Source organism: Eptatretus burgeri, chromosome 13 (genome assembly GCF_056783735.1).
Source record: "Eptatretus burgeri isolate ZD-2024b chromosome 13, Ebu_testis_v1, whole genome shotgun sequence".
NCBI classification, from domain to species: Eukaryota; Metazoa; Chordata; class Myxini; order Myxiniformes; family Myxinidae; genus Eptatretus; species Eptatretus burgeri.
In genome coordinates, this window is record NC_140973.1 from 26,281,682 (window position 1) to 26,293,346 (window position 11,665).

An 11,665-nucleotide genomic window follows, 5' to 3' on the forward strand; every position below is an offset into this window, starting at 1 on the left:
ATCTCCGTATTGTATATATTTAGCCAAATGGACGACCAATAAATTGTATTTCAGGACAATTGCATATTGTTCGATGAAAATATCATATGGTGGAGCAATCTAATAGCATGATTATTGATTATTTTATCCACATATATAATTGAAGTCCATTGGTCACTGACTTTATTTTTTTTTTTTTTCAGACATCACAAATGCATATTTATATGTTCAGATGACCGAGATTCCAGGGCATGGCAGACATTAATATTATTTAATATTTTTTAAAATTATTATCTCTACCACCGAAGATGGAAGGGGGTTGTTTTCACCCCCTGCCTGCCTGTTTGTTTGTTTGTGTGCAGGATATCTCAAAAAAGTTGTGGACAGATTTTGATGAAGTTTGGTGTGTGACGAGGACGAACTGATTGGATATTTGTTAAGATCCGGTTACGGATCCGGATATTAGAACTTCTTTCGCGATTCTTCACCATCGAGAGATTGGGCAAAAAACGATATATAGCACGATATCTCAAAAAAGTTGTGGACGGATTCGGACAAAACTTGGTCGATATGTTGGGTGTGTGATGAGTAAGAAGTGTTTCAATTTTGGTGAAGAACTGAATCTCGATAGGGATCCGACAATGCTTTTTTATGTGATCCGTCACCATTGAGATCTAGGGCTAAACATATATATTTTATATATATATATATATATATATATATATATATATATATATATATATATATATATATATATATATATATATATATATATATATACACACACACACATCACGATATCTCAAGGAGTTGTGGACGGATTTGGCTGAAACTTGGTGGCCAGGTTGAGTATGTGACGAGCACGAATTGATCTGATTTTGATGATCCGAATCCGGATACAATAATTTTTCTTTTGTGATTCTTCACCATTGAGAGATGGGGCCAAAAACGATATTTAGCTTGATATCTCAAAAATGTATTGCGTCCGATGTGTTCTCCTGGATCAGGCATTGCGTGGCAGAGGTATGCGCTCTCCCGAGTGCCCTTCTAGTTTGAGAAATGTTTCACCGATCCAACTTTCACTAACTATGCCTAAAAGATGAAACTAACATTGTTATCATGTATTTTCAGGTAATCCAGTGATGTCATAAGATGGGTGATGTGCACAAAAGAAAACGGTCATCTACTGACTTCACAGAGTGTATTATATGCCAGAAGCTTGCAAAGGAAGATTTACAGAGGGTTACAGCTGGCGGACTTCCTGCCATCACATATGCTGTGTCAAAAATGCCAGACGACACAGCGTCCAGATTGAGAGATGAATTATCTTATGGAGTTGAGGCATTTCTCCAGAGATCCCCACAATACCACCCGAGATGCATCGATGCTTACATCAATAAAAAAACTGTTGCACAGAAGACAAAGTCATTAACTGAACTGAATGCTGATGAAGCCGGTTCTAGTACTGACAGTGGTCCACCATGGAGAATTCTGCGCCAATCAACAGATACCATTGATTTTAAGAGCACATGCTTGATTTGTGAAAAACAAAGAGACAGAAAAGGAAATCACAAGTTCAGTTTCAGCGAAACTTCTGATGGACAACATTCAATTTGGGAGAAAGCACGGGAACTGGAGGACAGTGTGATGCTTCATCGCATTCAGGGCGATGGTGAACAATGTATTGACATGGAGGCACAAGAGTTCAGGTACCATGAGTCGTGCATAAAAACGTACTTGAAACGGTCTGTTACACAGCAACAAAGTGAGGCAAGCATTCTGAGTAATGATGGCTTGAAATGGCTGATAACCTACATTGACGACGAACTGTCTCGTGACAAAAACACGATCATTTTCCTCAGTGTGCTCCATTCGAAATACAGAGATTGGTTGTTGGAAAATGATATGCTGAACACGAGCTGTAGATCCTCCCTCTTGAAGAAACGACTGAATGAATACTTCATCAGTCATGGTGAAAAGGTTATGATAGTTCCACAAAAAGGACAGTCGTCAATCATATGCTCATCGAGCATGTCGGTTGGTTATCTCCTGTCCAAGGTTGCACAGATGAAAAAGAATGAGGAAGATGAATGCATTGCAGAAGAGAGTGATGATGAAACTCCTTGCACTGATGTTGCAAATATAGACCGTGAAAAGAAAATGAATGTGTACCATTCAGCTAAAATGATACAGAGAGATGTCAAAGGCAAGGCCGTGGAGATGAAGCGGCTGAGAAAGGCAGAGGATCATACAATTGCCATGTCGTATGACGCTGCTTCTGATAGCATTCCAGTCTCCCTTTACAACTATGTTGCCTGGATGATAACGAAAGCTTCTCCAGAGTTGAGTGAATCAGGCAAAGTGGAATTGAATGACAGTGATCATGAGAAAGTACTGAATCTTGTCCAAGACATGTGTGCTGCAATTTCAGATATTCCTGTGTCAAAACGCATTGGTACAGCACTCCATGTACTTAAACAGACACGAAGCAAGGAAGTGGTAACAATGTTAAACAAATTTGGTAACTGTATCAGTTATCAGGACACTCGGAGATGCATCACATCCATGGCACAAGCCAACGAAGAAGATGATGGAATTTTCTTGCCTTCAAATCTGCAACCTAGTCTGTTCACGCAATGTGCCATTGACGATTTGGACTTTCACGGAAATACACCAGATTGTACCATTATGCATGGCACTACTAACAACAGATATCAATACCCTAATGCTGATCAGACTGCAGCCAGGATTGTAGCATCCGTGCCACTGTCAAAGAAACCAAGAAAAGCTGCATGCACCGAGATTGACAGGTTTCAACCGATAGGGAGTGGACATACCTTGCGTGACAGACAACAAAACCATTCGCTCAGTTGTCTCAAATTGCTCCAGGAATCACAAGTCCCTAACCTAATCGGTAATGCATATGATGCGACATGCCAACCCAGCATGACCCAGAGTGTTTTCACATGTCTGTTTAATCATGCAAGTGACCTTACTTATTTGGCTTTTTTTGGGTTGTCATGTTGCCAACACTATAAGTACATTTGTATGTAATATATGGACATACATTTGGTATTAAACCTGGAGCTAATAAACATCTGTTTCACATCAAAATAGGTAATAATTATCATACTGCCACCAAAATATGTATATTTTATAACAATCAGGGTCATTGTCATCGAGCTCTTATTCACGAGTACCCAAGATATAGTGACAAACCACATGTCAACAGATTCAGTGGATGTTTTGTTTTCATTTGGTAGTCCATTCGTCTAAATATATTGTATACAGACATTTCCATGATATAATATGTGCAATAGTCAATACGTTCTCTGACACAAGTCATGGTAATTGTCAATTTAGGGTACCCTTCTTAAAATCAAATTTTCGGAGGTTTCACAAGAGATGTGGCAGAGTAGGCTCCATGATTATATTCATCTAGATACACCAATCTAACAAATCATAAAAAAAATGAGATCTGCTTTCCAAACCAGACAATGTCCAGTCTATTCCCCAAATCTGGCTCTGGATCCCCGACTATCAGTCTTTTTCTTTTTTTTTTCTTTTTTTTTAACGCAGCATTCGGCAACTTGTGACTTATTTCGTGAGTAACTGAAATATGCAACTCTGGTCACAATCTTAAACACACATCTTATCAGTAGCTAAGTCTTTCAGCATTCTCGGGGAGGGGGGGGGGGGTGTTCCATTGCCAATCAGCTTGTAGAGTTTCTCACCAAGTGGTCTAAAATTGAGCACTCAAGCAAGCGCTCCAAGGAAACAGGTAATAAGGAACGGCTGGCTTTGCAAGCGAGAGCATGCTGGCTGGTAATGGGGCACACCCCTGGTTTTTAACTGAGGCTGAGGACCCAATAAATTAATTTATTTATTTCGGTTTCTTGTTGTGTATATATATAGTCTAGGCTCGTGGAAGAGCTAGGATGATAATAAAAACTTTTCAATAATTTATTGCCGTTCCTTGATCAGAAATGGAAGGACCGAAGAAGAGGTGCAAGAGTGACAGTAATACGGATGAAGTGGAGGAAAATGAGAACGATGTTGTGGAGGAGAATCTGCCGCATAAACGAAAGAGCAAGACTGCAAAGCCTGGACGATACGTTCCTCCTCCTATCAAAAAGAACGATGGCGTGAGCTTCGACGAACAACACTTTGTGGAGACAGAATATTTTTTTGAAAATGGCCTTCGTAAGGTCCATCCGTACTACTATGACTTTGTCACTTATTGCAAAGGTCGCTGGATCGGGAAGACCCTCCGTGAAGTGTTTCGCGATGAATTCCGTGCTGAGCCCATCTCCTACTATGAAGCGGCGGCCGGGGCCGGTCGATTGACACTTAATGGAGGACCGGCATCTATGGACACGGTTCTTCAAGACAACGACCTCATTCGGAACACCGTGCACAGGCACGAACCTCCGGTTCTGGGTGGTTGCTTGCAAGTGTTGGCAGAAACCAATGAGGTGGTGGTTGTCAACAAGCCTGCGTCGTTGCCTGTGCACCCGTGTGGTCGCTTCAGGCACAACACGGTGATGTTCGTGTTGGGTAAAGAGCACGGTCTTCGTGGGTTACACACGATGCACAGGCTTGATCGGCTCACCTCAGGTGTATTGATGTTCACGAAAACGTGCGAGGTGGCACAACGTTTCGACAAGTTGGTTCGCGAACGACAGGTCTGAAAAATGTGCACATTGTGTCAAGCTCTTAATAAAGATCATTATGAATGAATATGGAGATCGAAGCACTGAAAAAGTTTAAATTGCTGAAAAATGGAAGTTTTTTTTTTAGTATTTGTATGCAACAGTAATACAGTGTAAGCAAATGTGATGATGGCAATACAAGTAAAATTACAAGGCAAGCTTTGCTCTAGGATATGCCTACCTATTACTCCTGTATCACCAAACATTGAACCCTCGAGTCTAAGGGCACCTGGAGCAAGCTTGCTGCAATATCTACACTCTTTGACGGTTCAAATGACAGGGATGGATGGCCCATATGCATAAGATGTTTGTTGTTGCCTTTTTTTTGTCTTTGTATTATTATCAGTAACAGCTAAATTTGCAGTCATTATTTGAATAAAGTGTTTTTAATTTTTAATTGAACCAGAACTTTTAAAGAGCTTTTTGAAACTACGATTTTAACTTGTGAAGATGTTCAGTCGCTCAAACGTTTGGGCCTCACGATCAGCCGTGATCTCTCTTGGGCACACTACATGTCTGCCTTTTCCATGCTCTGTCCCCCCCTCCCACTCCCCAGTGTCTGCAGGGCGTATGGGGTCTGCCAGTAACGCCATTCTCATCCAACTCTCAAAATCCAGAATCACCCACTTATTCGTTCCTCATTTTTCTCCACCTGTGGAACCAACTTCCTCAGTCTCTTCAATCACATTTCCCCTGACAGAGTTTCAAGATGGCTGTTTTGCCACCATCTCGAAATCATCCCCCATCCAGAACCATGATATTTTCTACCCCCATTCATCCCAAGCCCACCTTTTTTTTTTCCAAATTTCCAGTTTTTTTTTCCTTCCATGGTTTACAACTGCATCCATATTGTCCACCCCATGCATCCTCCTCGCATCCCTTATTTGTCCAAGTTTCCCTCTGTTTTGTCCCTCAACCCCACTGTTGGTGTGTTCCCCCACTCCTCTTTCTACTGTTTCTTTTATTTTGTTGTATCCTGATCCGTTCTGGTCTAACTCTTCCACGAGCTTCCACATTTTTTTTTTTTTAAAAAGAAGAAAAAAATGACCTTTAACATGCCAGCTCGGTCTCCATTTAATCATTTTGTTTTCCAAAGGTGTTGAGTGCTTTTTATCATCATTATTTCATGACGTTCGATTCTATAACAAGAGTTGCAAGAAATTGTAGAAGTTGTAATTTATTAAGTCATTTGTTTCCTTTTTCCTTTCTCCACCGTAGGTTGTGAAAGAATACGTATGCCGCGTGCACGGAGATTTTCCTGCACACCATATTGTCTGTGAGGAGCCGATCCTTGTGATGTCATACAAGGTCTGCTGGCATTTTCACTGTGGTCAAACCACATCACTCAATTGTTATTCGTGTGCCCAAACAGTTCAACAACTACCTTCACTCAACTCTGATAATTATTATTTTTCCATTTTGATTTCTGTGAACGTTTAAACAAATGAACACATGGATTATTGTGCATCAGGTGCTAAGCCATCTTCATTGAGGTTATTATTTCCCTTCATTAGTAAGGAAGCTTGATTACCATACAGGAGATATTGTGACAATATTGACCGGCTCTTCATTACCTCCGCCACCAAAGATGGACGGAAGTTATGTCTTCACCCCTGTCAAAATGTGATCAAAAAGTTGTTTATGGATTCTGACAAATTTAGTGGACAGGTTGGGTGTGTGTGACGAGGGAGAGTTTAATCAATTTTGGTGCAGGTCTGAATCTGGATCCGTGATTTTTTAAATTTGAAGTGATTCTTCACTGTTGAGTGATGGGGCCAAACCCGATCATGAAACATGATATTTCAAAAAGTTGTGGATGAGTTGGGTAGGTGACAATAACAAGCTGATTCGATTTTGGTTCAGGTCCAGATCCGGATCCAGCTTATCAGTGGGATACTAAACATAAACTGATCAGCCTGGTGGAGGCATACACTCTACCAATTGCCATTCTGGTTTGTAGTGTTGTACTTGAACTTTATTTTGGATTACGGCTGAAGAATAGCTCTGAAATCTGATGAGGCCCATGGGGCTGTTTTAACCCAATCTGAGCTGGGGGTGGGGGGGGGGGTGTATCGTCCAAATTTGTCTGCAACTGAGACATCCCACTCACCGACACATAGACGGGTGAAAGCATAACCCCCCCCCCCCAATCTACTTTCTCAACAGTCCTCTTGATGAAGTCCTTTCATTCAAGCTTCTTGGTCTCACTATCTGCCATGATCTTTCGTGGGAAAGCCACATTTCCAATCTGGAACGCCACATTTCCAATTTTCCACTTACACAAGCCAGTCACCGACTGGGAATCCTCCGTCATGAAAAGTCCTTCCTTGGCACACCTGACCTCCTGACCACATGCAAAGCTTTCATATTATAGATAGATAGATATAGAGAAAGAGAGAGAGAGAAAACGTAAATTCCTTCCGAATCATATGCAATGCACTTAAATATTGAATAAATGTTGGTATTTCAGACTTTCTTTTTTTTGTATACACTGTCTTGGCTCATATGAGAGCAAGCACACCACAAGGGGAGCAGGAGACAAGAGGGGTGGGAGTGGAGGAGGAAAAAAACAAAACATTGGGGAACAGAAGCATGATGAGATGTGTGGAAGGGAGAGAGATGGGGAGGAGGAGGAGGAGGAGGATATTGGGACCATACTCTGTGCAGAGCGCTGGTGCTGCTTAAGCAGTCTCCTTGGCTATTGGGTACAATCCTGGACTCCAAGAGCACTCCAAGCCACTGTGTGGGTCGCCACTCCACACAGTTTTCCAGCATGCTGGCACTCATTTTGCCGACCTCGGAAGGATGACGGGCTGAGTTAACCCCACCTGGTATTAATTCAACAGCTGAGCGGGATTTGAACTCAGGACCCTCTGATCCAAAGCCCAGGGTGGGGACCTCACCATTAACACATACATACATAATACAGTACTGTGCAGTATTTGTATTTTGGAAAAAATTACAAGTTGGTGTTTTTTTTTTTTTTGTTTTTTTTGTTTAACAATTGTTTCTTGGTCCAAGTGCTTTATTGAATGAACCATGTACTTCTAATTTTCTCTTATTTGGAATTTGGGGCCATCTTTATGCACACAAGGGAAGAGGGAGGGGTTCATTGAGAAACGGGAGTGTGGGAAGGGTGAGGAAGAGGTTGTGAAAAGGTGGGAGGAGTTCAAGGGAATTTGGGATGTCATGAACTTTGTTGGGTGGGAAGTGGGGAGTTGGGAAGGATCAAACTTTCCAAGTTTGCATTCCGAAAAATTATTTGGTTATGGCAACTGCTGTTTTTACTCCTTGGTTTAATCAATGTGTCCTTCCCTGTAGGTTGGTGTTTGTCGAGTTGACCCTCATGGCAAGCCTTGTCGCACGGTCTTCAAGCGGTTGTCCACCAATGGGAGTTCAAGCGTGGTACTCTGCTATCCAGAGACCGGGCGCATGCACCAGATTCGTGTCCACCTACAGTTCCTTGGGCACCCAGTGCTGCGAGACCCTGTATACAACTCTACGGTATGGGGTGCTGCTGGTGGGCGTGGTGGCCATTTTGATAAGTCAGACCAAAAGTTGTTGTTAGACCTGGAGGAAGAATATCAAAAAGTGAACTACGTTCTGCCTCTTCATAATTTTGATGAGGCAGGGAGAAGTGAAAACGAGGTCTCTTGTGCTGGATTAGATAAAGTGGAGAAGTTGGAAGAACAAGAAGAGGTAACAGGTGTGAAAACAAGAGACGATTGTTTTGAGGATGAGTTGGGAAAGGCAACCAACAATTATCAAGCAGCCTTAGGAAATTTATCTGAGCAAAAACAAGTTGATCTGATTGATGAAGATGAGGAACAAGCACAAGGTGCTGATGATGAAGTTATGGAGCACAGAGAATGTGTGCATGATGTTGATGTGAATACTTCAGAGGCATCCAAGAGCTCAAAGTTTACGGCCTCACTGCAAAAATCTGTGACGTATGATTCCTTGTGTAGCGAGTGCCAAGTGTGGAGGCCAGACCCAAAACCAACGCAATTGGTAATGTGTCTTCACGCACTTCGTTACCAAGGCCCGGACTGGGAGTTCTCGACTCCGATGCCGGCTTGGGCACATGCAGATTGGTCTGAAGACGATTACTTGAATGACTCGATATAGATATCGGAGAGATTTCTATTTCCTTTGTTTTTGCAACCTTGGTTTTTCTTGGTGTTTGGAACCTACATCGTAGTTTCTTTTCTTGGAGTGCTCTCTTATCTTAAGGTGTGATTTAACCAATTTTTTATCCTTAATTTTTTTTTTCTTTTTGCAGTAATTGTTGGCACCTCATTCTAACATAATCGTCGTGTTTTAAAACTCAAGTTAGCGGGAGACAAAGGTGTGGATACCCTTTGGAAAAAGCAGGTAACTTATTGTTGATGAACGATAATCAACTTAACATGGATTGTCATTGAGACCGTGACGAAACAAAATCAACAAAAAGGTCATTCATATCACATCTATCAAAATGGATGATGTAGTAGTGTTTTCTTTGAGACCAAAGAGCTGATACTCTAGGTCCCCCACCTTTTGGGTGGTCTGAGGAATCGATCAGTGCCATGTGAAAGCTAAATCTTGAACAGTTTTTGAAACTTCACGTACATGGACGGATGATCGGTCGGTGAGACGAAGCTCATTTTAACGTCTGCTGTGTCAGACCTTGTCGGCGGGGTGGGGGACAACGAGTATGAACATCCAAGTTCTCTGCTTTCTGTGTGCCTCTCCCCCCCCCCCCTTCCTCCACTCCCTTCACAATTCTCTCATTTTCTTCCACTTCAGGGAATTATGTTTTCTTTCTAATTTCATCCCACTTTATAACTGTTAAAGGGTGTTTCAGCGGATCCTTGGTCTGCTGACCCCAACCTGGTGGCAATGTTCCATGAGATGGAGGGTTATGAGTTCCCTGATTGAAAACTTCATTGTGTCATGTAACCTGATGAGTTTGAAAGGTGTGTGGATTCACGTTTTGTTTATTTTTTGGGGTTTTATTACAGCCTTTTTATTATTGTCTTCTGGGATTTGAGTGCAGTACCCTGCTTTTTAATGAGGTGTGCAAACGTTTGTCTACCACTTCATTTGCTTTGTTTTATTAAAGCAGTTGGATGTGTATAAATGATGGCTGTATGGTTTGCAAAATAAAGCAATTGTTGCCATTTTGTTTGTGAATGAAATTTTTTGTTGGGAAGGTGAAGGGAGAAAGTTGAGTGAAGTGTAGTTTATCGAAGCATTGCTCTTGGTAGCTTTTTGTTTACTGCCTGTCTGTTCATCCCCTCTTAGGACTGTCCAATCACATCAACTGAGTGTGTACAATTCCCACTTACTTACGTCTTAGTCATACATGATGTCTGCATATTAATTCTCAAGTGTAGAGGGTTAACAAATGCATTACGATTGCCCCTTGCAAGAGAAGTCTTTGGCTTATCAAGGCATAATCCCCTCCTGCCTCAATTATATGTGTACTTGCCGGGGTATTGCCTGGTGCTGTTCTTATTCTGTTGGCATTTTGAAGAAATCAAAAGATTTTTTTCAATTATTATTATTATTTTTTTTGTGAGGGGCCTGAAACGCTTCCCTACATCCACTAAGGAAAGGAGTCACGGATCATTTAATACTACTTTTCACATTGCTACAAAAGCTTAAGCACGATAGAGCAATTTTAAAATAAATTTTTATTTATTTATTTGCCAAAAACACTCCCCGGCACTCACAAACCTCAACGATTGATGAAGGTCCGTTCAGCCATCTCTGGAGAAAAATGGCGAGAGCAGACAGACAAACATCTCTCGTACGACAGATTGTTTATGCTTGTCCATCTGTAAGGCAGAAAATATATCTTGTGCAAGCTCATGGACTGCATTTCTGGAAAGGTGTTGGGTGTTCAGTTATCACCTCCACTCGTGGTGCTCCAGTTGTCAGAAATCTTCAGCCTGATGCGTCCAAAGGTTGGGCAAATGCCTATCCCAGAAGGTTGCTCACCTTTTTATCTGCTTCTCTTCCATATCAGCATCACTGTTCTCACAAACTCATCTTTTCATCTTGCACATATTCCTCTTCCTCGTTCTCCTCTTCTTCCTAGTTTTTTTTTTTGTACCTGCTCTGTTTGTCATCTTTTGTCAAGTGACCAGCTCAGCTCCATTTTGTTATTTTAACCATCATTATATTTCCTTTTTTCTGTTCCCTCATCCACCTGTTTGTCTTTTGACCTCTTTGTGTAAGCCGTCATCATTCTCTCCAGACTTGTATAATTTTGTTTCCTTTCCAAATTTTTTTTTTCACTTCAAGTTCAGATTTTGTTGCTGTGGATCATCAGCAATACACGTTGCTTTAAGTTTCTTTTCTGATGCAATTTTGTTTTTGTTTTTTTCTCGATTGGTATCTTTTACGGTCCTGATAGGACCTCCGAAGTAGTACCTTTGAGCTGTCTCGTCTGCTAGATTCACAACCTGACCATAAACTGTTGAATTGATGCTTCGACGGCAGAGCTTTGCCTCAGTGTGCTATCCCTCAGATGGACGTTAACCATGGGACCCATCTCCTACCATCAGTTGGTGGATCGATTCCTGTGTAGATCAATTTTATTGCATAAACATTTCACCATGTACATTTATTACCCCGCGCATGTGAAGCAATTGGTTCCTGTCTGTCTGTCTGTCTGTCTGTCCATCTTATTAGTTTATGACCGAGGAACGGCCTATTTAAATTGAATGTTATATTTTGAACATGAATAGAAAGATAAGTCTGCCATTTACTGTATTTGTCTCAGTCACACATGTGCAGAGGGGAGTGAAATCTGCTTCGGTGCAGATCGACTACAATCTGCTAGAAACACCCGCTCCTTAAGGGAGTGTTTTATTTTGCCAAAACGAAGTTTTTGCAAGATATGTTCGTCAGCTTGTATGTTTTTTTTTATTTTATTTTTTTTGTTTGTTTGTTTGTTTGTCTGGAATCACATATAAAAAATAGTG

At 41.4% G+C, this 11,665-nt stretch overlaps 1 protein-coding gene across 3 annotated transcripts in view; it reads left to right on the plus strand.

Moving 5' to 3' along the window:
* The window catches only part of LOC147014116 (uncharacterized), a 10,519-nt gene extending 666 nt beyond the window's left edge, over positions 1-9,853 (plus strand). For 2 of the 3 annotated variants that reach the window (XM_085851799.1, XM_085851800.1), the window contains exons 2-5: positions 1,111-2,893; positions 3,964-4,664; positions 5,910-5,999; positions 8,013-9,853. In XM_085851799.1, coding sequence (XP_085707925.1) covers positions 1,132-2,893; positions 3,964-4,664; positions 5,910-5,999; positions 8,013-8,819 — 3,360 coding nt within the window. In that variant the 5' untranslated portion in view covers positions 1,111-1,131 and the 3' untranslated portion in view covers positions 8,820-9,853. Of the gene's footprint in view, positions 1-797; positions 2,894-3,963; positions 4,665-5,909; positions 6,000-8,012 lie in introns of those variants that run through there. The other variant, XM_085851798.1, reaches the window with a different exon arrangement.
* The last annotated feature ends 1,812 nt before the right edge of the window (positions 9,854-11,665 follow it).